This window comes from Centrocercus urophasianus, unplaced genomic scaffold (genome assembly GCF_019232065.1).
Source record: "Centrocercus urophasianus isolate 14NV4802_14NV808 unplaced genomic scaffold, USGS_Curo_1.0 seq_12, whole genome shotgun sequence".
NCBI lineage: Eukaryota > Metazoa > Chordata > Aves > Galliformes > Phasianidae > Centrocercus > Centrocercus urophasianus.
In genome coordinates this window covers 19,099,213-19,126,217 of record NW_024884364.1, presented here as the reverse complement: position 1 = coordinate 19,126,217, position 27,005 = coordinate 19,099,213, and the positions used below count along the sequence as shown (strand labels likewise).

Genomic DNA, 27,005 nt, shown 5'->3' with positions numbered 1-27,005 from the left:
ATCAAAACATAGCTAATAAGGATTCCAACTTCCACATATTATATTGCAAGCCACCCCTCCTGGGGGAAGAGGTCTTTGCCTAAGTAGTGTTCCACCACATTGCTATCTTTTTCAGATGGCCTCTTATGCCAGCATATGCTTGCAGTGAAACACACATCACAAACAGCCCTCCCAGTTTGCTTGTGCCCTCACACAAAGATTACTGCAAAGAGAGCTCTGATCTTGAGAACAATGCATTTTGTTTTTCTCTACCTATAAAATCAAAAAGCTGAATGCTCAGGGACAGCACACAACTCAGGCTCAGTACACAAAGCACGTTACTGAAGCATATTCTTTCACAGAGAGGATCTGAAATTCTCTGACAGCTTTTACCCAGAGCCCAAGCAATTTTACATACTGGGAAATAAGGCAGACAAAACCACACATCTTTACTAAGACCCTCTAAAGGCCTCCAGCTCTAGGGCAAGCACCAAGCCCGGGGGGCCCAAAGCCAAGATCTGGTTTTTGCCCACAGCTGTCCTTTAACAAGGTCTTTTCCCTCCCCTTCTTCATTTCAGTTTGGAACAAAACCAAGCTTTGAAATCCCCAAGCAGTGGGGCCCACATTTCTGCACGTAGTTCTAAAAACAAGTGCAACTGTCCATGATGCAATTCTATGGATCTAACACCTCAAATAGCTTGCACACAGTCACAGTCTAAAGCCACAAACATTAATGAAATCCATTCTGTTAAAAGTTTAAGGTAGCGTGAAGAGAAAAGCTGTTCTTTAATTAACTCATTATTTACATATTAAGCTATCAAGCAAAACAGGTAAACAGTTTCGAAATAAATATCTTGGCAGAGGTAAAAGCCTGTTAATTTGAGCAAAGGTGAACCTGAAGTATGGCAGCTTTTTACTAAAATGAACAGAAGACAAAATCTACAATTTAAAACTATATACTGCCCCCTTTCCTCAGCAGCTAGCTCTCTTCAGCATCAGGCATCCTCAGCTAGTTCTTAAACAGCTTTTCTTAGTTATTTGCAGATGAGGGACACTGAAATCAACAGAAACTATGCCAGTTTATGTAATGCAATTATTATTTTCCATTTCTATTTTCTCAGCAGTGGAAACAACACTGGAAGCAAATTTAGCTTGCTTGATCATCGAAGTCTGCTGACAAAGATTCCAGAAAATTCTGAGCTTATACAGTTCAGAAAGGAATTTAGAAAGTAATCAACAAAAGAGCACACAAAAGCAATCATCCCATCCCCCACAAAAATCACACCACACACTGTCCTCATCAAACCCATGAAATCATACCTTGGGCACAGCTGAACAGCCAAATTTATCTAATTCCATTAAAAACTTGGAAGATCAAGTGCTGGCATATTAATTAATATTAAGCAATATATAATTGCTTTCAATTTAAGCTTATGCTTGCAATCTTCATTACAAAGTAAGACCCCATTGTATCACCTCCATACACACTGACCATATCCTCAACTGCCTTGTCCACAGGTTTTACACTGTGTGTTACAATTAACAAATTTTCACAATAGCAAAACACTAGGAGTTACAAAAATGAAAAATGAAAATTATTATTAGGAGCCTAGGAGCCTTGAACTCCCCAAATATAAAGCACTGGCTTGCATACCTCAAGTACATACTGCAGATTACTTCCAGTACAAGTATACAACCAACTAACGCTTGTAAGCAAGATGAAAAATAGTTATGGTAGCAGAAGAAAATATGAATGAAATAACAAATGAACACAGCAAATAGATGTAGTGCAGAATATCTGTCAAGACCTGAAAACACAAAAAGTTTGCATATTTAGCCTTTCCATAATACTTTCAATTAACTAAAAAAAATTACTATTCTGCAATAATCATTGAGCTTTTCCATTGTTAAAGATTTATCATTATTTTTTGTTTGTTTAAAGTAGAAGCTCTTCTTCTAGCAAATGGTATTCAGTAGGCTATTGACATAATGATATTCAATACACACTGCATCAAATAACACTGAAACTATTGTTTTAAAATGTGATGGTAACTGGTATTTTCAACAATGTATCAAAAAGACATTAAGAGATCCCATCTACCAATAAGAACTTCTTAGCAATATCTAGTCAGGCAATCAGAACAGTAAGAACAACTGAAGTCACACTGAAATATAGAATTACTCTAACCAAAGGTTTGAAGTTATCTTATTCACATATATACATGATATAATTAAGTAGTTTCTTAAGTTCCCTGCATTTGACCAGCTCTCATCAGCTATCCCAGCAGAGCACAAAGGAACGAGCCAGGCGATGCAACACTCCATTACAAATGTCATTGATAGTTTTGTGTGATCTGCAATTACCATGTCACTGCAGTAAGCACCACGAAAAATAACACCACATGTTGCAATTACAGCCTGTTTGTTCCAGTCATCTTACGACCACCCTGTTATTTAAAATAAAATCCTACCCACCTATAAACAACCCACAAGCTACACTCTTCATAGCTGGAAAAGAGTGCTGCAGCAAAATCTGGATCTTTCCAAAAGAGACACAAGCATCCTGCCTTTTGTCTCAGTCTCTAAGAGGGGATCTGCAAACCTTCACTCTGTGTTCCCCTTCCTTTCCCCAAGTTCATTCTGACTCAAACCTCACACACTCTTTGATTCCTTAAGACAATTTAAGTCGCAGAATGTCATTTGGCAATATGGAAATTAAAATTTATGTTGCAATAGTGTGTACATGCATAAGATCTCACTGTTTTTCATCAAAATTGGCTTTGGCTGTATTATAAAAGGTAGAGCATGAAAAATATGAGAATCTTACAGTAATGTACACACCATCATATACTTTATCCTAAACAAGCCATCAGCTATCTAGGCTTCAGAGTCATATATAACCTACAAGGCAATAGGCCTGCTTGGCTTTCCAGGAGATGACTTAAAGATTGTTTAATAAATACCTCCATCATTCAAATAAGATCACATAGGCATTTAGTGAAAAAACAAGACCAATCTTTAAGTCCCTAAATTCAATTTTCATGATCTTGAAATCTAAAGAATAGAGTTAAAAAAAAAAAAAACAAAAACACTTAGTTAAAACCTTGTGCTTGTATGTCTAATACACAACATCTCAAATCAGAACCAAAGCAGAACACATTGGTTGTATCAACAGGATACTTAAATTCAGTCAGCGGAACAGAATGACAAAAAATAAAAAAAAGCAGTGCCTTATATAGTTTGGCAATCATAAGCAGTTAAGTTATACCTTCCCCCCCCCCCCCCCCCCACTAAGAGCTATTTAAACCCTCAAGGCTTCATTTTATTTTTCCACCAAAGCCAAATACTTTTGAACAAGAGGCTGTGTGCCCCCTTTCAACTATATTTCATACAACAAACAGATCTTCCTTAAATTCATTTCCAAAGACCACAAAATCCCCCCTCATTTCAATTTCCTTACAGCTCCTTCCATAGTTTACAAGTGGCTCATCTGATGAAAAAGAATCAGGAGAAATAATAGGAAAAAAAAAAAAAAAACGTAAGCCTAATCTTCTCACCTAACAAACCACATATTCATTGTCAAAGCACATGTACAACAGTAGCACCTTATCTCCACAATGTTTTTTAGATGCCTATTTATACCTTAGAGCATTAGATTTTTTATTATCAGATGAAAGCTCATATTCCATTGAATGTTGAGGTTTCTTCAGTACTTCTTTGCTTCCATAGTGGAAAGCAAACTGCAATTAGTACATCATCTTGATAAAGAATATTGACTTCCCTCCTATATACTCTGACATAAAGCAGTTCATCAAGTCTCAGAGTTGGACACCTTAAAAAAGAGCTTTGTATGAAAAACATTTACAAAACCAGTCACACATTACTGTTAATTCCTACTTTTCTGTCCTTACATTTTTTTGTCCCCCACAAGAATTGGTGGTCTTTCAAAAACAAGATCTTATCCCTACTTTTTCTTTGGATAATTATGAGTTTTGCATAACCTGCTGTCAGGAACTCTTTATTAGGAAGTGCAGCAATAGAACAAGGGGTATTGGCTGTAAACTAACAGAAGTAGACTTAGATTAGCTGTAAGGAAGAAGTTCTTCACTGAAGAGTGATGAGGCACTGGCACAGCTGCCCAGAGAAGTTAAGGACACCCCATCCTTAGCTGGAGGCATTCAAGGCCAAATTGAATGGGACCCTGGCAGCCTGAGCTGGTGGGTGGCAGCTCTGCCCAAGGGAAGGAGTTGAAACTGGATGGTCTTTAATGTCCCTTCCAATTCAAGCCATTCTACAGTTCTACAATAAAAAAACAAAGCTAGGGTTTGGAGCTCATGATCTTATCCAATTGGCAGTACATTTCACTGTGCCAAAAGAAAACAAGCATCAGCTTTCAGTAAAAGCATCAAGGTGTAAACAGCTTGTATAGACTAACCTTATTAAACACTAAATAAAAACTGCAAAGAAGTCGAGTTGCAGCCTTACAACTACTTACCCAGCCAGCATAAGTGCTTATTGATACAACAGCAAATGCAGTTGCTAGTGAGCAATATCCTTTTTGCTGCCAAAGGCCTTAGCAAAGAAACAGTAAGACCAAGGAATCTGTCATCCCAAGTTCCTTCTAGTTTGGGGAGGATATCAGCAACAGCTTGGACTATGAAAAGCATGCTCTTGCACCTGTAAACTATACAGACAGCGTAACCATTTCTCTGATATTTTATGCCATGCTAGCAATGTCTGTCATTAAGAGACCTACTTCAGTACCTGCTTTTTTTTGGTTGCCCTGCCAATTAATGTAGTGATTATCAATAGCACAGAACTAAGCATTTTTGAGAAAATATTGTTATAATGGAATTATATTAACTGACAAGTACTGGACTGCAGCAAACTACACTGATTCCTGCTATTAAGGACAAACAAGCTGTTCAGAGGAATTTCTGGGAGAAAAAAAAAAAAAAAAAACCACCAAAACAGCTAAGCCAAAAACAATGGCTGACAGGCATACTCAAAACTATCACCTGTTATAGTACTTAGGCCATAGCTTCATGGTCCAAAAGAGATCAGAAGATACCAAGCAAACTTCAGTCTGCTCATTCCTATTGTATAGTACCAACACTCATGGTTTACTGGCTGTAACAAAGTAACTGCTTTCCAAATTTGCTAAATTTTACAGCAATAATGATCACTAGGTCTATTCTAGTATCTAATCTATTAGTAAACTATTTTTTGCTTTATTTCTAAAAAACTCAAGTTAAAGCTGAAACACATCATACGCAAACTGACTTTGGACTGACTTTTGACTTCCAAACAGTTTTGGAATCTAGCTTCATAGTTTCCAGTACTTTCTGCCGGCTAAAGGAGTCAACGAATAGGTAAACACAGTGCTATGAAAGACATTTTCTTCCTGCTACCAGTTCCTGAGAAGTGGAGATGGCTTTCTTCACAAGTGAGAGGAGGTGGAGACAGTATTTTTTGAACATTTAGATTTCAAGATGGAGCCTTCTGCAGCCATTAAGAACTCCATGAGTATCAAGGAACTTAAATTACCTGATTTTTTTTTTTTTTTCCTCCTGCAAAGGTTAAGATTCTGCTGCTGAAATAGGGCAATTATTCCATAAACCAGAAAAGACAGCTTGCACCATAAGCAGCATTTACTTTGTGTCACATTATGCAGATAGACTAGTGGAATTTACATACGACAGATAAGTTTTGCCAATAGCATCCATTCTTGGTATTATTACTCTATATAATCACTACTTCTTAGATTACATCTGGTAATTAACAAGTCTAGCCTCACCAAGTCTTGTCCTTCTTAAAAGTTCTTCATCCATATTCTACCTTAACTTTTTTTTTTTTTTTTTAAGTTACCTATTTTTTCATATATTACACTATTTTACACTGATACTATAATTCAATATAATTTTATTTCAGGATGACAAGTAGCAACTAGAGCAACTAGCAACTGGAAAAAAAAATTCTGTCCAGAAATATTTAGATGATATGAGGAAAATCTGAAGAAGTTTGGCAAATAAATCTACATTCTAACAAGAATAATTTATAATTTTCTGTCTAAAAGAGCTAATCATTATAATCACATTCAAATTACACTGCAAGAGTCTTGCTATTAAAAGTCTGTCTACTGCTATGTAAAAAGGACTGTTACAAGCCTGATTCTTTGTTAAATATTGCCCAATTGGTGTAAATATGATTAAAATAAAGCAGCAACATTTTGGAGGAAAAAAAATCTTTCAGATCTTTATGATAATCCAGCATTAATGAACTCATTCTTACTTGAAAACTTACAAATAGGTCATTAAGACTACAAACTCCACAAGCCATAGTTAAACTCACCAACGAGCCCAATGGAGGCTGGACGCATGGTCATGCTAGCTAGAAACTCCTTCAAAAAAGGATAGCATATGTACTTAATTAAGTGCATGTGTACAATTAATAAAAACCACTTCAAGTTTCTATCAAAAGCTATAAAGAAAGGTGCACAGCAAACAGGCAAAGCTTGCTTTCACTCTCAAATTGAAAGCTTTGTCATTGAAGGCTAAGACAGCCTTAAGTTAGTTAACTAAAACATAACTAATTTGATTTTTCACCAGCTAAGAAACAGTTAATTGCAGATAAAGTGACATCTCCACACAGCTCCCCCTAATCACTTTAAAAATAAGATAATCCTCTAGTACTTAGATTTTCCTCTCACTTCCTGACAGAAAGTATAACTTTATTTTTATTTTTTTTTAAAGGGATAGAACAAGAAAAAAACTGCTTACAGTATGAATACAATCCAAGGTAGCTAGCCTAAATGCTATGCTTTAGCCCGTCTCCCTCTCATACCTCTAAGGTTTGTCAATGAAAAGATTATTTTTCTACTGGTTCTATATGCTGAAATTAGCATCCAAACAGTACCTGATGCTGAGGTAAATAACTGCCAGTAGCAAAAAAGTAGTGACAAGCTAACCAAAGAAGGAAACAAAAGCAATGAAATCAGGGCAAGCAGATAAAACTGTTTTGTCTCCTGAAGACTGCAAAGGGAGAAGATGGAACAGACACCATATTACCTGCAAAATGAAAAAAAAAATGAAATTATTGCTGCATTGACCATTTTTAAAGCCTCACTTCTCTAAATTCACTTACCCTTTCAGTCAGAAAAATTCATAGAAAACATGTGATTCCTTTTGAGAGAAAGAAAAATGAAAGCCCCCTGCCAACAGTTTACACATCATTTAAAACCTCATATATGTGTTCAAAGAGCCAGTGCCATTGCTAGTATCAGACGCATACCAGCTACACCACTTACACTTAAACTGAAATATTTTATTACAACAAAATCCATTTACTAAACTTGAAAGTCATGATGACTTATTAATCCAGGAGTATTAATACAAGAGATATTGACCACAGTAGATATTAAATGATGTTAACAGCAAGAGCTACTTGCCTAAAGATCTACAGGCATGTTAGCCTGAAGTATTCAGGATACCCACTATTGCATACAACAGAATTCATGAAAACTCTATAGTGTTTTCTGTTACAATACAGTCAGGATAACCCCTAACGCTTCTGGAATGTGCCACTAGACTTCTATGCTTATGTAATAAATTCATTCTAGATGGGCAATTCCTGAGCAGTTCTGGTAGTACGGCATGTTTGCCACATAAAATATACTACATATATGATTTTAATAGGAGCCTTTCAGACAATTCTCCCAACTTCCTGCTTTTCTCCAAAGTATCTAACCAAATGTTCATACAACCAAAAACCTTGTGGCATCAGTGACAGATTATAAAAAAGTGCCCTCAAAACAGATGTCTGGGCCAACAAACAGCTGGCACAGATGGACTTGCTTGGAAAGAGCACTGCTTTGTCAAAATAGCCTCCACACTAACTGCTTGTAGTGGCGTGATCAGTACTGAAGTGTTACTTTACACTAGTCATTTCAATATAAAGAGCTTTCTCTATCATCTTCTCAAGAAAAGTAACCTAAGACTAGCTCACGTAACAAGGGTGGAAACTCATACTTTGCGTTCTAACAGCTGAGTACTCAGAAGTTCATTTTGCAGGACTAAGCATCACCCAATTCCTTCTGCAGATCTGGGCAACATTTTCTTTGGTTCATTCATTGGCATACCTCTCAAGCAGAGAAACTCCTGGGAAAGTAGATCCACCTTTACTGGGACCTCATAACCCCACTAAGTTATTCTCTCTAATGCTAAGCACAATGGCAGACATGCTAGCACAAAAAGCAGCAACACAGCACACCAAGAGTGTAAAGACATGTTGAAGCCAGGACACCGTGCCTGCAGGCCCAAGGAAAGAAGGAGAGCATCGAACAGCATGAGAGCCACCCACAGCTGCTTACTGAGGAAACTGTCAGTAAGGTTCATGTTTCCTTTTGTTTTTGTGTTTTTTTGTTTTGTTTTGTTTTTTTTTTTTGTTTTGTTTTGTTTTGTTTTGTTTTGTGGGTTTTTTTCCTGTTTGTTGTTTTAACTATACAAGATGATAGATTAAAATAAATTCAGAATTAGAAATACCTAGATTAATAGTCTCAAGATGTTCACATAAATGAATATATATTTCAAACAAACTAGTTGACTTGTCTAATGAGACAGGTCTTCAGGCATCTATTCTGAGAAAACAGATCTATACTAGATTTTAATTGTAAATAACGTGAAGATAACATTCATCAGTAAGGTGCTTCTGACAGCAATATGAGCAAAGCAGACTTTGTTGTTCTAGGCAGCTTGAGAGTCCTATGCTTTGCAGCACGACCAGGAATCATCACTAACAACTGGCCTTCTACTCATTAACATGAAATGCTATAAAAATGTCAAATAAATTGTCAGATAGTTGGGGAAGAGGCAAGCTGTTCTTTAGCTACAAACTTTTTTTTTTTCCAGAAAATTTTTTGCCAAGGAAAACTGAAAGCTCATGTTTTAAACATTTTAAATACAAAAATCTTACGCTATTTCACTTGACATATTGTCTTAAGACATTATTTTCTTTTTAAGCTAATGAATAACTGTATTAAGCAAAGCTTCAGAAGTACAAAGTAAACTGAAGCAGAAGTGAGACAGGTTTTAGATCTCTGACACCATACAAGTGGAAAAGAGCCTTCTTCATGGAAAGACAGGAGATAAAGGAGCAGCCAAGATTGGAAGGCATAGTGGGATTAAGTAGAAGGTAACAGGGAGGCAGAGAAGATAGGAAAGTATGTATACATAAATACTGAATGGAAAGAAAATGCATCTTAGTGAGATAGGCTGTCAATTTAAGAAGGTCCTTCAGAATAAGAACACTTTATTTACAGTTTAGGAGTAGTAGAAAAGCATGCATAAACACTTGAATGTGAAGTATTTTACATGACAAAGCTATTTCTCACTATTACAATGAGACAGTAATCAGACTCCTGATCACATGCTCTATAGTTTCAGAATTCTGGCCAAATTCTCAGAATCCATCCAACTTTTTTGGATAATGCTAAGCAGCGGAATTGAGGGGGCCTCCAATCAGTTTTTCCAAAGAGTACTTAGTTATAATTAAAATATAGACGCAACTGTCCTGCTAACAAAATTTAGTATCTGTATGTAATTCTCCCTCCTGCCTTTTCCTAAACCTAGCAGCTATTAAACCAACAGGCAGCCTGAATCTTTTGATGCCAACTATGGCAACAAGGCATTGTATTGTCCAACCATACACTTGGTTTTGCAGTCAGTAGGTGCCAGTGTGTCAACTCTAGCTCTAAACATAATGGCATCAACAATTTCCTAACATCAATTTAGCATAGTATTTCCTTCAGGAATCTCTCAATTTCTAGTTTTAGTCAATAATATTAAGACCTAGGTTTGTGGCTCTCACCCACGTTATGCTCATCCCAACTCTTTAAAAATATTCATTAATCTTAGGGCCCCTGCTTCTGGTTTAAGTTTACTAAACTATCTCTTCAGACTGTGAGGAAACACAGGTGGCTAACCTTTTCTTCCCCCTCCCCTCTCCAGAGTTAGCATCAATCCCTACAGAGAAGGCAAGAAGTCACTGAGTAAATTCTGACAAAACTTATCCAGATTCACACTTCACTTCCACTTGTTATCCATGACTAGGATGCTATCTGAATCACTCTTTCAGCTATCATTCCCTAACTTCAAATAGACTCCAATGGATGCCTTCTCATTCAGTGCTATCAAGCCTAATTTTATATTTCTTCATTTTCAAAACTTGGAGTACTCACTACTGTAAGTCTCTGGAATTAGAATAAAATTGGCAAAACCATAATAAAGCACCCATAACCTCATAGTAATAGATAAGAGAATGAAGGGATCAAGGAACACCACCAGAGACCTATGAGCCTGTTGACAGATACCTTCTTAATTGATCCAGCTACTGAAGCTTAAGTACTAGTAGATCCAGTCTTCTTGACCAAAAACTCAGCAACGCTTTAAAAGAAGTGGGACAATTCCCTCCTCTCATAACCCTTGCCAAGCACTATGGCAGGTGTTTCACCTGGCTGAACAAACCAATACCCTTTCTGAAGCTTTAGTGAAGATAACGACTAAATCTATGCAGAAGTACATTTTTACTCACTTACTGCATAAATTGAACTATTCAAAAACAATTTTTCAATGAGGACTCTATAGTTAATAGATACCAAAACAGTTACAGGGCCTGGTAAAATATATTAAGCCATGCACGCTGTAACAACAAAAAATTCTAATGGGCAGCACTTTCTGATTCCAGTTTGTAATTCCATAAAATGCAATTACACCACAGGCATTAATGGTTTTAATTGAGCCAATTATGTACTAAGAGGTAAAAAGACTAAAAATACACACTAAATTATACAAAGTCTTTAGACTAAATAACACTTGGGAGTTAACAAAATACTTGTGGGAAAACATATCACAGATGGTCAAACAATAGAGCAGTGGTATCACTTGGAGTTTTTTCTATTAATTTTTTTTTTATTTTTTTTAAAGTATATTCTTGTTTCAGCTGTTAAACCAAATGACTTTAGGTCAAAGCTGAAGGGCTCACTAAATACAAGTGAAATGATTCCTTTCTTTTGTAAGAAAACATGCCCACAAAACTCAGGGCCAATTTCAGGTATTTGCAGAAATAAAGAATTACAGATTTCTATGTGCCCTACCCTGAAACACCACTGGCAATGAAATGATTATGCATGACAAAAAAAAAAAAAACAAAAGGAAGATATATCAGAAGCACAATTCTTCCCATAATACATCCATTTAACCACAGTAGCCCATTTTCCATGCTGATGACTTGCAAGGACCTATAATCACATTTTAGGTAGCTTCCCTTCACAGAAACACTTAGTTCTTATAGAAGCTCTCAGACTGTAAAACAAAAGCGTTTCATAACATTTCCATGTTTCACAGATGCACGCCCATCTATCAAGATTTGGGATATGACAGTCAAGTAGAAATTTCTGACCCACATACTAGGGCAAACTGGAACAGTTTAAGCATCCAGTCTCCAATGAAGGGGGTCTACTTGTAATGTTACTAAATGGTGTTAACTCACGGTTCTGATGGACTTAAACCCCCCCCCCCCACCACCACCACCACCTTTCTCACCTCAAAGTAAAAAGAAGCAAAGCCTAGAAGTCAAGCAAAATGAAGCAGGTAACATTTGCATAACAACTTTTTGTAAAGACCAATTGTGTTCACTGAAAGCCCACTCATACAAGTGTCTAAGGCTGTGTTGAAGCCCTACACAGTAAGATGTAGCTTAGTTCATTTTAGACACTTTTTATTTGGAGCTACTTACAGCAGCAATTAAGCAAGAAATAGTTCTACTTGAGTGTATCTTGCTATCTATAAAGAGCTCTGAATATAAGAGCAAACAGTACTTGGCAATAAAAATTTTGATGAGGTCACCTGAGAAACAATGCAGAACACTAGTTCAGAGACCACCGACTACTAATGTGGCAGAACATAGCTTGAAAGAAGAATTCAGCAGCATCAGCATACAGATCATAACATCAAGGCTTGCTTAGACTTCAGTGCCAACAACTTTAAGCAATACCCTAGTAGATAGCTTTGACAATGCCTGCTTATCAGGACTTAAAGCCCCCTCAAACACAATGTATCTTCCGCATAAACAAAAGAACAATGATATCAAGAGTGCCTGCAGCAAGTACACCTAAATGGCTGTACGCAAAATTGTGTACAAAATAGATCTTATCCTAGCTGTACCACTGGCCTCATTTCATCCAACTACTAGCTTGAAAGAATTCAGAGGCAGAACACATTACATAAGCAGAAGACGTCCCTTTTAGCAATGACTAAATGACTAATTCACAGCTGGATATTGGGAAAAATGTCTTCTCAGGAAGAATGGTGAGGGCATTGGAACAAGCTGCTCAGGGAGGTGATGGAGTCATAGTCTCTGGAGTTGTTCAAGAAAAGGGTAAATGTGGCACTGAAAGATATCGTTAGGGGACTTGGTGGTGATGGGTCGGCAGTTGGACTAGACGAGGCGATTCTAGTCTAACGTTAATGATTCTATGATTCATGTCTAAATAGATGTGAAAAATGAATATCATCTACGATCATTTCAATTACACAGGTACAAGTCATGTTAGGCAACTATTTCTGAATCATGGGAGGTGGTTTCTTCTGACCAAAGAAGAAAAAGCTAACCTTAGGGAGGTGTGGATGGCAGATGTTAACTTACAGTCCCCAGCTACCAAAGGGACAGGTAGAAAGAGAAATGTCAAGAGAAAAGAATGGGCGAAGCTCACTCCCACAGCACACAGAAAGAGAATTGAGACAGAGGACAAAACTGCAGCAAGGGAAATTACAAAGTTAAGACAAAAAAATATTTAGTCAGGGTAGCCAAGCACTGGGACAAGCTGCTTAAAGAGGTTGCGAAAATGCATCTTCAAAAGCACAGCATAACATGATCCATCACCAGAAATAGCCCCGTTTTGAGTAGGAGAAAAAGCCCATCATTATAAAGTTAACTGTGTGTCTTTTAAAAAGTTATGAAATTTTCCACTAGCAATAATCCAGGCTAAGATGACACTACGGATAAATAGCAGGCAGACTCAAGCCCAAAGGGTGAGTCAACAGCTTGCTGATGTCACAGCCAGGAATAGAGCTCAAATCTTTTCTTCCCCCTCTCTTCTACTGTTAGTAAGCAAGGCAAAGGAAGGACTATTTTTGTGTTCATGCACAAAACACAGTAAAAAAAAAAAAAAATCACCCCCACGTTTTAAAAAAAAAATGGTTGTGTTTTTTTTTTTTTTTTTTTTTTTTTAAATCTTTAATTTTGTCAAAAACTCTAGCTTTTATTTTTCCTCAGTTACACACAGCTGTAAGCCACAAGATTTCATATCTTTTTTTTTAATATTGAATTTAACATTATTGTACACTTTATAAAGAAATTTAGACTACTACACAGTAAGTACTCACACACTGTATTTCACCAAGTCTGTTTCCTTTCTTGCTTTCCTAACCTAAGCAAGAAAAGCTTTAGGTATTTCCACTTTCTGCAAGATGCCAAGCACATCTGTTTTGCCCCCTTTGCCACCAACAACTCAAGCCTGTGAGCTGGAAAGCTATCTGTCTTATTGTTGTTTAAACCGTTCAAGAGGAAAATAACACCACTGAGGAGGAGGCGAGGCAGAATCAGCAGCACAGGCAGGAAGGCCAGTCAGTTGGTTCACAAGGAACAGTGAACTTCAGCATCTAGGAGTTGAGTTTAATTACGTCTGCACAATTTTCCTATGTTGAAAAGATTGCTATTTCTGCAACACACACTAAGAATTGGCCCTTTCTCCCTAGCTACAATCACAAGGCAAGCAATTAACAGTCGATCATCTAACAGTACTGCTTAGCAGTACATACTCCTAGGTGCCTCATCACCACCTTTCCGACTTCATTTGGGATATATCTAATCCACTCGTTTCCTCAATAATATGCCCTGCAATTGCAGGATCCAAATTTAAGCAACCACTTAAAATAACTGCTATCCTTTCAGAGGCATAAAAATGTACCATAACTAGGATTCAAGGCTATGTGCAACTTCATTCTGTACACACACTTGAAGCTCCAAAGGTAAATACACTTCTGCCTCTAGACAGCTTGCCAGGTTTTATTTTTCTTCACACTTGCACATGAAGGATTAGTTACATGAGCGCAGTACCATTATGTAACTGTATTAACCGTAGTATTAATCCATACAATATGCAACTTGAGGACTGCTCTCAGTTCTAATTCCCATTTCACAAGGGAAAGTCACAGAAAACATGGCACAGACACACGTCGCCTTCTAACAACCAGTTGAACATATTAGGATTCCTGAGCCTAGAACAAAGATTACAAATCTACACACTGAGCAGGATCTTAAGATGCAGCAGAATCGAGCAGAGTTGTTCACCTTTTTCAGCACAAGAATCTGAGAGCAGAGAGTTAAACCACTGGAGCTCCAGGACACTCCAAAGAACCAGTTATTTACACAAGCAACAATTAGGCTACGAAACTCCTTCCTCCCCAGCATTCCTGATGCAAGAGCTATTGATAAAAAGCACACCTGAAGTTATTATACACACTACAAATCACAGTTTGTGGAGCTGGGATAAGTATTGCACAGACACCAACAGACATTTTGGTCTGCCTCCTTCACCTGGGCATTCTCTCCCATAGCCTGAAGAGTTGGACTGACTGAGCTTTGAGTAAGACATTTTATTTATCACAGGTTGCCACAGAAATTGTTTCTCTTTAAAAAGAAATTACGAGCTTACAGATTTCTACAGTAACTTCATTGTTAAGGAATGGCTTCAGTTCCAGAAGACATTAAGAGAAGAGACAAAAAGAATCATCTGAAGTTCTGTGTGAGACAGAGAAACCTAAAAAAATAATACAACAGTTCTACAAACCCACTATTTCAGCACAATCATGCAAAAACACTGCTCTCCACAATGCACCATTTAGATGGCAGGTGCATCTGGGCTTCTAAACTTTTTAATGAACAGTTTTGCTTTTGTCTAGTCACACTTCCCACATGCAGGCATCCTACTAAAATAATCAGGTGCCTTACAGCAATGTTGTAAGAAATCTGCCAGGAATCACTGCTCAAAACACTCCATTATTCAGTCATTAAGTGATTACAGTTGGAGAAAATGCGCTATAAGCTACCGTAGCAGTTTACTTAGTTTAATTCCATTTTACAAGACCTAGCCATGCCACTACTCTGCCAGAAGCTCACAGGATACCTAGCAGCCCTAAACCAAATATGCTATTCATAACACAGCAAGAAGAAAAAAGAAGAAAAAAAAGCCAAAATAATGATAAAACCTCAAACTGCCTCCCTGCCGCATATGCAGAGTTTTCCAGACTTTGAGGACACAGGCCATTAGTATCATACTTTTGATTATTAGGGGACTGCTAACAAAATGGAAGGCATTGAGGTGTAGCAGAGAAAACGCAAAATCCCATTTGAAAGCTGATACTGTGAATTTAGTGGCAGCTAAACAGGACGTGAAAAGGCAATAGGGACACTGGAGGGAGACCTGCACCAGTACGGTGCTCGGTCTGCTGCAAGCCTAACACCTGAGCTGGAAGGAAGGAACACACCAGAAAGAAAGCGACTAAGTTTATTTACAAGTTACCACAACTGGACTGCAAGAACGTCTAATTAGCATCAGCGGCCTTACTAACTACGTCCACAACTGTAGAACACATTTCTTCCCCTCCTCCGACGCGCAAGAGCTCGCGAACGAGCCCGCCCCGGCTGCGTGAAGAAGCGCTACCGCTTTCAGGCAGCCCCAAGGGGAACGAGCGAGACGCCAGAAGCCACGCTGCGGCCCCCAGAGAGACCACATGGGACGGGACGGCCGCCCCCATCGCTTGGGGTACCCGTGCGGCGTTCCCTGCCCGTCCCGAGAGGCCACACCGGCTGCAAGGCCCCCACCACCATCAGAGCAGTGCAAATCGCCTTGTCCTCGCCGGGGCCGGAAGCGGAGCCGCGCCGGCGCAGGGACAGCCCACCGCCGCGGGGAGGGGTGCATCCGCCGCCCCCCGCCCGATCCTGCGCCCCCGGAGGCGGGCGGCCGTCGCCTGCCAGCCCGCAACTTATCGCGCAGGTCTAGTCCGCCGCTATGCCGGGGCCTGTACCTGCGTTGGAAGTCCTGCTCGAATGGGGCCAGGTAGGGGTCCCGCTCTAGCAGCTCCGGTAGCTTAGGCGCCTGCGGGCCTTCCGTGCCGGAGACGGCCATCTTGCCGCCACGGCTCGGTGGCGCCGGGCACGGCCGCTATATACCTCTAGACTGAGGGGGAAGGGGGGGAGGGGGGGGGAGGGAAGGGGGGGGGTCTCGGATCGGGGCGGGCGAGGAGCCCACTGCCTCTCACCGCCCGGCGCCGCCCACCGGCGGGGGCAGCCCCGGGACCCGCCCGCCTCCGTTGCCACTCCCTGCCCGCCTTTTGCCTCGCGGCCTTGGGTAGGGTGGGAGGCTGCGGCTACGGGTGACGACTCCCGGGCTCTCTAAGGGGTACAGGGTGCGAGTGCTGAGAAAGATTCCTCCGTTGCTCGGCGGGGCGCTGGGCAGCTCGCAGCCGAGCGCAGCGGCGCGGCTCTGACGGCATCCGTGAGCTCTCATAAAACGCTGCGTGTGTTTGGCGGAGTGTTGCTTTGCAGGGGCCGGAGGAGGCTTGAACAAAGTAGAGTGAGTTTAGTGGATCCTAAGGCAGCTGTAAATGCTGAATAGCACAGATAGATTACGAAGGACAGATTATCAATCAGCGTGTCTCATTTTTGAATAGGCCTCCAGATATCCAAGGCAACTCTTTGCCAGCCTGACCGTGGCTGTAGGCCAACGTCCAGCAGTAGAGCAATATTGCTTTGTTAATACACGTACTGACAGTGTGTATTTACAGGCCTCTTTTTGAATACTGTTTAGCCACAGGTTATAAACTTTCCAGCACTAGGGTACTTGACACTGCTTCCACGACTGTCTCCAAGATTTCTGTCCTTGATTTGTAACTCATCTCCCCTGCCTTGGCTTACTCTGGATTTAGAGTGGCTTCCTATTCTGCTGCCAGGTGACAGCCTATAACAAACTGCAGCAATTATTTATAGCTTCTCCAAAAATTAGCTGAAGTGACAGTTTTCAAAATTATTTGTTTCATCAAATGGTACACATTTAACTACGCTGTATTTCCTTCCTTGCAGCAGTATGCATACAAAAATCCAAGAACTAGGACAAGTGCTGTTCAATATCTTTATCCATGGCATCAACAGTAGGATTGAGTGCACCCTCAGCAAGTTTGCGGAAAATGCTAAGCTGTGTGGTGTGGTCAGCACATCTGAGGGACCAGGATGCCATCTGGAGGGACCTAGACAGCCTTGAACATTGGATCCAGGTCAACCTCATGAGGTTCAGTGAAGCCATGTTCAAGGTCTTGCACCTGGATCAAGGCAACCCCCATTATCAGTACAAGATGGCAGTGAAGGAATGGAAGGCAGCCCTGCAGAAAAGGACTTGGGGGGACTGATGGATGGGAAGCTGGACATGAGCCAGCATTGGGCCCTCACAGCCCAGAAAGTCAACTGTATCAAAAGTACATCAAAAGAAGTGTGGTCAGCTGGTCGAGGGAGGTGATCCTGCCCCTCTACTCTACATTGCTGAGATCTTACCTGGAATAGTGTGACCAGATGTGGAGTCCTCAGTACAAGAGAGACGTGGACCTATTGGAGAGTATCCAGAGGAGGGCCACAGAAATGATCCAGAGAATGGAATACCTCCTCTGTGAGGACAGGCTGTGAGAGCTGGGGCTGTTCAGCCTGGAGAAGAGATGCCTCTGGGGAGACCTGAGTGCAGCCTTTCAGTATCTAAAGTGGGGCTGTGAGAAGGGGACAGACACTTTAGCAGGCTCTGTTGTGGTAGGACAAGTGGAAATTATTTCAAATTAAAGAGGGGAGACTTAGACTGGATATAAGAAAGAAGGTTTTTACTGTAAGAGTTAAGTTTTTCATAAAAGAGGCACTGGAACTGATTGCACAAAGAGGTCATGGCAGCCCTGTCCCTGGGGACATTCAGGGTTTAGGCTGGATAGGACTCTGAGCAACCTGATTTGGTAGGTGCCCCTGTTCATTACAGGGATTTAGACTAGATGACCTTCAAAGACCCCTTAAACGATTCTAGGATTCTGTGAAATTGTTACATAATTTGCCCCATCAGAAGGCCTGAGCAGTTTCTGTTTGTTTTGTGAAATAAATGGCATTAAACATCAGAGCTACGTGTCATAACCAGTTTACAATGGGATTTCTTTTTCTTTTTTTTTTTTCTCCCTCAGTGATTTCTTCAGTCTCCATCAGGACTGAAAACCTGTTACATGCTTCAGAACTGTCTATGTAGCAGTGATTCCCTTGTCTGTGTTAAACCAAAGTTTAATAACTCTTATCTTATTTCTGACATCATGCTATGCACGCTGTGTTTTCTTTTGCAAACTGTCTCTGCCATTCCCATAGTTATCTGGTGGGGCAAGCTAAAAGGGGAGCAAATCCAGCTGTTAATCAAGAGCCAGTAACTTGTTTTTCACAATAGCTAACATTTTACTTGTACTGCTGTTTGAGGCTTCCAGCTGTAATAGAGACGTTGCCTGCTGCTGAAGAGGAAGGAAGGGGGAAATCCCTGCAGTCTTTGAATATACTACCATAGGAAACAGGAGCTTCATTTTGAGCACAGTCTGTTTGGTTTTCTTAATTATCAGAAAGCTCAACAGGTTCAGAGTGCCATTATTAGCTATTTGGCTTAGGCACAAGAGAGGGATTTATAAATTGGCATTAGCAATCTATGTAAACAGTAGAAATATTGCTGTGACTTCTAGCTCCCTGGAGACAGAGACCCTTTCTTAACCTTTGCTTGCAAGATTGTAAGAAGAAATAACACAGTATCCTGACTCGCATCCAAGCATCCTTGAATGTCAGGAAGTTAAATTCTTCAAGTAGCCCCAAGTGCTATATTTAATACCTTGTGAATTAGGAAATGGATAACCATTCTATTTTTATCTGTTCATGTTCAGGTTTACAAGTGAGGTGTGATTTTATCTGCCTGCTCAAAGACACAAAGGCATATATTACCGCAATCATCTATTCCAACACAATCTGGCTGAAACACTAAGGCCAAATTTGGCTCTGAGGACATTGCCATTTAGTCTTCTACCTAGAGGCAAAAAGGGCACTCGAAACAATAAAAGTTGTCTCAGTAGATGAATGTTTGTATATTTGTCTGACATCCATACAAAGATAGCAGCTGCCAGTAGAGATAGGAAGAAGGGGTGGATGGTAATAACTGCACTTTTGGGGGACAGTAATCAATATAAAAGGAGTGGCATCTGAGGCATGTGTCTGGCACCCAGTTACCACCAAGAACAGAGTATAACAAACCACTTTAAATTAGTCTTTCAAAGGATGTTCATGATTAAGTTGTGTTTACTTTAAAATGTTGCATAGCAGTGCTGTGCAATAACTAGTTACAATTCTTAGAATGGTTTCTGTACAAAGTTCAAAAAGAAATCAAAGTTTTGTACTCAAGAACATTCAAGAACTGACTATTCATGTGGTGCACTACAACAATTTTCATTTTCTCATATTTTGCTTTTACTTGCAAAAGCAGACCGAGATGCTAAACTGTAGGAACAAGATTCTTTCTTTGAAGCACTGGTTCAAATTCTTCCCACTATTGTGGCTCTCAGATTGGCCAGAGACCACCACATGGTGTTAGCTGGATCCTGCAGAGAGACAGACGTGGCAGTTGTTAAGGGTGATGTGTTTTCCTTCCAGTATAGGTATAAAGTGGGTACTGCAAACATCCAATACATTTCTTAATTATCACTAATCTACATGGTCTTTACATGTAGGTCAGACAATGGCAATTGAGATTAAACAAGTTCTTTATCCCTGTCTTTGAGCTTTCCAAGGCTCTGCTGAGATGCAGGAGGAAAAATGGGCAATGTTGTGCAGTTGCTGAATCTCAGCAGCATGTCAGAGTTCTTTAATTAAAACATAGTTTTGCAGTTTTTGTAAGGATTCAACTGTTAATTAATTACTTAGGAAGAATAAAGGATATAACCTTGAAAATTGCAGCAAACATTCCATGAGTCCATTAGTGTATCCTTTAATTAGTTTATGGTTTGGGAGTTTTGTTTTTGTTGGCTTTTTTTCTGTCAGTTTGTTTTTAAGAAATGTATTATTCATTGAGGTTGTCTTTTTAGGTCTTACCTTGGCCCTCCTATGGTATCAGGAGCTTTAAATAACAACACGTCTTTAAAGATCAAAAGTAATCTGAAATCTAAACTACTAAAAAGCCAGTTCAGATTGTCAAGTTCCACTAAATGCTCTTGATAGGACTGCTATTTGCACTTAGCATACAGAACCAAAATCATACTCTGGCAGCATGAAAGCTCTAGCTAATGGCTACTTTTTGCTTTCATGTTACTGAAGTATTGCTGTGATCTGGTGTCCTCATGGAACACCTCCCCTGTGAGGACAGGCTGAGAGAGCTGGGATTGTTCAGACTGGAGAAGAGAAGCCTCTGGGGAAACTTGATAGGAGCTTTTCAGTGTCTAAAGGGGAGCTGTAATAAAGAAGAGGACAGACTTTAGTAGGGTCTGTGGTGACAGGACAAGGAGAAATGGCTTCAGATCAGAAGAGGGGAGATTTAAATTGAACATAAGGAAGAAGTTTTTTACAATAAGGATGGCGAGGCTCTGGTAGAGGTTGCTCAAAGATGTGGTGGATGCTCCGTCCTTGGAGACATTCAGGGACCTAATAACGTCCTTTCCAACTCAAAAGATTCCATGATTCATTACTACTTAGTAAGAATATTTTACTTCATGTTATTACATCACCTCAGTAATACTCCATTTCTTTTTGTTTGTTTTGCTTTTGTTTCATCTCTTCTTTGTAACAAACAGATAAACATTTATACTTTAAATAGTAGTCTTTGCAGTTAAACATATACTTTTTTTTTACCATGGTTTTGAGATCTTACTTACAATCATATATAAGGTTAATTTTGAGTTTTCTGAGTTAATGTTATCCTACTTCAGCTGGAATTATGCATTGATGTTTCTCAGTTTCAAATGCCCTTCATTTTTTGGTATCTCTTTTGGTTTTTTGTTAATCTCTCAAAATTCTCCCTGGATATTGGATTCAGTCTCCTAATTCCACTCAAGAAACATTTGATCTCTGATTTTAGTTTAACTAACCACTCTGTGAAGATATTTCTCCCATTCTGCATGATCAGCTTCTACAGCAGGGTTCTCATACCAGTTCTGGTTTCCACTACTTTCATATTTCAACATCTTTGTTAACACTTCATTCTCCTTGTGTCTGCTTAATCAGAATAACCTTCTAAATTGTACAGATCTCAGCTTGTGCCAGTATTCATTCTTTCTGCATTATGTTTTCTTCTCAGGCAACATCCAACCTCGTCATTTTCCAATTGTCCATTGGTTCCATCAGGACAGTAGACATTTCCCAATGGTCAGATTGTAATTTGGAGTCTACAAAGGTGAAGTATAAGCCTTTTGGGCTGCAGCTGAGAGGTATGAATGGCCTTTTCCCTTATGTCACTCTTCAGTTCGCAATCCAGTAGAGACCTTGGAGATGCTGTTCGAGTACATTGAATCTTTTCCAGTTTCCTCACTGTATCTGCATGTTTGTGCTAAATTTAACTGTTTTCTTGCTACACTATTTCCTACCAGTGCATATATGCATAGATTGCTTTGCTTTTGCATCTTATCTTGTCATATCCCTTTTGCCACATTTTCTTAAGAAGAATGAGTGTAAGTACTGATAAAAATAACGGTGTTACAGCTTCTGAGTCATCTGCTCAGTTTGATATTTTCAAATTTGCTGCTTACTATCTATGATGGCTGATATCTCTTCTCCCCTCATATAGGCTGCTAGCTTATTCCATGTTGTTCTGGTATCTATAGGCCCTAAAACTAAGTACACTCCAGGCCATCCATTATAGTTACTTAAATACATCTGTGTATTTAAACATTCAAGGCTTGTCAATTTCTACTATGTTGCCATGCACAAAACATTAAAGAGTCTGACAACTTTTTTCTGTTTCTATTATGTCTCTACTTTCTTTTGGCTTATGACCATCATAGTGGTATAATCATTCAAATTCTGGTCTTCCTTCTTAAGTTCATACAGTGTTATGCATCCACTCATCATAATCAGTTTCTAGATCTTTTGAAAGAATCTGGATCCCAAAGATTTAGTCCCTGCTTAATACTGTTTCCTCACCTCATCTATTTCTTCCAAAAAGTAGAAATGGATAGATCCTAGGTGCAGGGTCCTAGATAATTCCTAGGAGCAGAGTTGGAATGTCCAGCAGGGGACTGGTTTTGTTTTTATCTTTCCTAAGAATCGCAGAATTATAGAATCATTAGGTTTGGAAAAGACAACTAAGATCGTCTAGTCCAACTGTCAACATCACCATGCCTGCTGAACCATGTCCTCAGAGCCTTGGTTCCCCTGTCAGTGGCCTTGTCCTTTACTAATAAGCCATAAGAAAAACAGTCTCTGTTCAGCTGAGTCATGAGAGGTAGCAAAGACAAAGATCTGTGATCACCTAAGGCTATGATCAGAGGCTTTTAAAGCAATCTTTGGGCCTCCATACAATGTCCACCTAGTGCCAGTTTGCCAAACTGCCACATTTTCTTTCTCAGATTTTCAGCAGTTGGCATCTACCACAAAGACTGACACCTATCTAAAAGAGATTTGCCCAAAGTGAACTGCAACCAGATCACTGAATGATTTAGCTACTATTTCTCTTCTTTCCTCAGATTATCAGTGATCTTGAGTCACCTGGGCTCAAAATTTATTAGTTATTTATTTGTTATAGTATACAAACTATTTACAGTAAGATGAATGGTAAGACATCTGACAATTCATGGACCAGTGAATGCCCTGAGTCTCTGGAATCTATCTGCTGTTTACTTTGTGTCACCACTTAGTCTTACAACACAGTGTTCTAAGCAAAATTACTGTCACGTATATATTTTTGCTTTAACATCAACCATTTATCAATTTAACCTTTTTTTTTTTTTAAGATGTAATACAGCTCTCTGTATCTGGTCAGTCAGGTCATTAGTAGTCAAATAACAGCCATAGTAGCACACTGTAAATGAGAAATGCTTTAAAAAGTCTTCCATGCCTTTGTCTTCCTCTATTAAAACTTGGTCTCACAGACCACATTGAGATCCTCTGTTATTTTTCTGTTAGTCTTTTTCTGGCTCTTTGACCTTTGCTGTTAAAGCTTTGGTTTATGCAAATAGTGAGATTTCTTCACTGATAAGATTGTTATCCAAATTATTAGTAATGTTTGTTTTTTCCCTATTTCCCTGTTTCAGCTGCACATTTAAAATACTGAAATGCTTGTACAGTTCACAAATTATCTATTGCTTCTTGGCCTGTGCAATCTTTCAGCTTTCCTCAGTAACTCTTATGTTGTCTTCTGTTTCAACACTTGCACAAGAAAAACTCACGAAGGATTCCATCCTGGGAGCTGAGTCATTCTCTAAACCAAGAACTGTCATTCTCTGTACATAAAATATTCCTCTGCAGAGCTTAAGGGCAAGTATTACATATGTGATTTTATGTTGATTTTTCTTTGGCTTCTCTTACTTTAAATTGCTTGCATATCTGAATCAGTATACCACATTATTTATCTGTACACACCAAAACTTTCTTTGCATTCATACAATTACATAATGTGTTACATAATGCCAAAATGTTCATTATTTTTGTGTTCTAATTATTTATTTGATAGTGATTTCAAAAAATACACTCACATTTTCACTTGTTTTGTATTTACACCTAATTCTCTTGAACTTTAACTACGTTCTTCCTATCCAGGAAACCTCCAGTCCTCAAGGAACATGATCTGTACAATCAAATTGTTAGTCCAGTCACACCTCTAAAAGACAGTCATGGTGAATAGCAATCTAGCTTTAGTCATCTGAGATAGCTAACATTTAAAAGAGCTGACTAACAGTGACATGTATTAGACATGGAAAAAACAAGACCGGCTATTTATTTCTTTTCTTTTCTTAGCACTATAAAGTACCTCACACATTCTTTGTATTTTTAAATAAACACTTTAAATTAAAAAAACTAAATTCTGTGTTTGTGTTTGCCAAAAATAAACGCTTTAGTAGGTTGAAACCACTCTAGCACTATAAGTTATTCCCATTATGACATTCCCTGCTTATGTTAAAATTGATGTGTGGGACTGAAAGAGATTTATAGAAAGATTCCTGAACACCTCTGTTTTGATTTTTAGTACACTTCTTGAAATAAAACTTTTCAGCTGATTTCTCCAGCATAATTTCACCTGTTAAAAATTCTCATGTTAGCTCTGATTTTATAAATAATGCCTTTATTAAATCTATAATTTTCCAGCCTACTACATTTTTATTCCCCTTTCTTTACTTGTTTGCATACTTATCACTCTTTGTTTCAATGTTTTGTTTTGTCCTTTTAATTCTTTGTTTTACAGTAAGTCTTGTTGCACTGCTTTACTTGAGGAATTTGTATCTGCATAGAAGAAAATTGAGCCTCGTGCCAACAGATGAGATAGACTTTATGACTTCTCTAAGATCACACCACATATTGATAAAAGCATGAAACTGTGATGCAAATGTCAAAATATTTCTTTGTTTTCGTAAGGAGTTGCAAAAGGAGTTATTCCTTTTCTGTACAATGAATTATGGGCATTCAGAACTGTAAAAAAGCCACTCTGCCAAGAATATAAAAATAAATGCCATTTGTTGTTTTTTGTTTTGTTTTTCTAATTTCCTTTCTGTAGAATGTAGCATTAATATTCTCAAAAAGAAAAAAGCCAACTCTAAGAAAAACTATCACATTGCGTACTGTTTTTCTTAAATCTGTAAATGTTTTGCAGGTCTTATCTTAAGTCAGCTGTCTTGCTCCAGGTTTTGATCTTTGGAATAAATCTAACTTATTTTGGCTTCTAGCATTTGTCCTGTTGTTCACACAATTTCATTTGTATGTTGGCAACCAGTTTTTCATAAACATTGAGAATTCTTTCAGCACTGAACAATTGCAATGAATTGAGGTAGGTTCTGTTGTACTTCTGTAACAAATTATTGTACAACAAGTTGAGTAGTTAAGGGAAAAAAGGCCTTTTTATGAGTTGGAAAATGGGCACAGTATGCATTTCAGGTTAATAACTTTTATATACTGCTTTGAGTGTACGTTTGCATATTAACCAAAAGGCGGTTGATTAATTTTATTCTTTTCATTCTTTTCAAAAAAGTTTGGGGTTTTTTGGTTTTTTTTTTTTTAATTACCTCCATTAGTAAAAAATATTAAATATTCTCTGACAACTTTCCATTAGAATAACAGAATGGCCTGAGTTGAAAAGGACCACAACAATCATTTAGTTTCAATCCCCCTGTTATATGCAGGGTCGCCAATCACCAGACCAGGCTGCCCAGAGCCACATCCAGCCTGGCCTTGAATGCCTCCAGGGATGGGGCATCCACAACCTCCTTGGGCAACCTGTTCCAGTGTGTCACCACCCTCTGTGTGAAAACCTTTCTTCTAATATCTAACCTAAGCCTCCCCGTCTCAGTTTAAAACCATTATGTTGGAGAAGATTCAGCAAAGGCTTAATTTCTTTTGTCTTACACTCTAAACCTGGATAGTGAAGAAAATAAAATCGTCAAGAAGATGGTATCTGCATGTAAATAAAATACTGTCATTCACAGACATAAATATGCAGAGGTTATAGCTGTGAGAGCTATTTAAAAATCAGAAGTCAGAATATAGTCATGTTTGGAGGAGAAATACATAAAGAGTTATCCCTCAGGAACATACCCTTCTAAAGTGTAACCAAATAAATAGAATTATTTCACGTGGTGCTGTATAATTGAGATGACTTGGAATTCCCCCTGTTGTAACACTTTTGATCTAACTATTAGGTGTGACAGGGTAAGGTTCAATCTCCTCCTATCACAGGTTAGGAAAGACTTAGTTCTAAGAATTGAACTTAGAATTGAAGGAAGATAGTGAGTCTTCTTTTCCAATCTACATATTAATTATCAAAACACTCAGTGAATTTATGTTTGCTGACAAAATGACATACCTTGCTTACATATCAGTGGGAAAAAAAAAAAAAAAATTGAGTTTCTTGCTAATTGAAACTGTCGCTTTCCTCAAGTAACTATCCTAATGCACTAAAACCAAGGAAAGCAGAGGAAGATTTTTTAAAAATATATAGTTCTGCTATAAGCAAAACAGCACCTGCTTCTTTTTAGAAAGAATCTGAATTTAACATAAGTCTTGAAAAAGTTACTAAACTCATATTCTGATCCACCATTCTGAACCTTATATGACCATCTGCTGAATTGCTGGCTTCCCACTGATGTAAAACATCTTAGTAAGTAAACGTAACATAGTACTTGCACCTTAGAATTTGAGGAAGAAATGCCAGGGACATCTGCAGCCACAAGACAGGTAAAATGCTTCTATCCTCTTCTATTCTCCTCCAACAGTTGTTTCTTAACTACTCTTGGTAATTAAGAAAGACTAGAGAATACGTATGTCATTAGATCTATGTGTCTTTGTTTCCACAGGAGCACCTTACCCTTTATTTTATTTTGTCCCTACTAATTCTTTGCCCCAGCACAGAGAAAAACAACTGCATAACTGCAGTTTCAGATATATGTTACAATGCCTTCTTCTGCTCAGTATAAAATATTTTTTTACTCACCTCCCAGTGTGCAGTCCAGTGTGAATAAAATACATTGCTAAGAAATTATTAATATATGCAACCTTATTTGACTTTCCTTTTAGTTGCTGAAATAAGACAATTTCTTTACGAGTCTGTGGATGGATGTCTAGAGTTTATGGACTGTCAGAAGTGTGATTTAAGGATAACTAGTAGAGCTGCAAAGCAAACAAGAAGCTGCCCAGTGCTGGGTAGTGACAGTGCTTTTTAAAATCTGTTTAAGGAT

At 38.7% G+C, this 27,005-nt stretch overlaps 1 protein-coding gene across 3 annotated transcripts in view; it reads right to left on the bottom strand.

Annotated features, from left to right (window-relative positions):
- The window catches only part of GBE1 (1,4-alpha-glucan branching enzyme 1), a 150,690-nt gene extending 134,431 nt beyond the window's left edge, over positions 1–16,259 (bottom strand). For 2 of the 3 annotated variants that reach the window (XM_042809505.1, XM_042809503.1), the window contains exon 1: positions 16,122–16,258. In XM_042809505.1, the coding sequence (XP_042665439.1) occupies positions 16,122–16,222 (101 nt within the window). In that variant the 5' untranslated portion in view covers positions 16,223–16,258. Of the gene's footprint in view, positions 1–16,121 lie in introns of all 3 variants that reach the window. The other variant, XM_042809501.1, reaches the window with a different exon arrangement.
- Between the last annotated feature and the right edge of the window lie 10,746 nt (positions 16,260–27,005).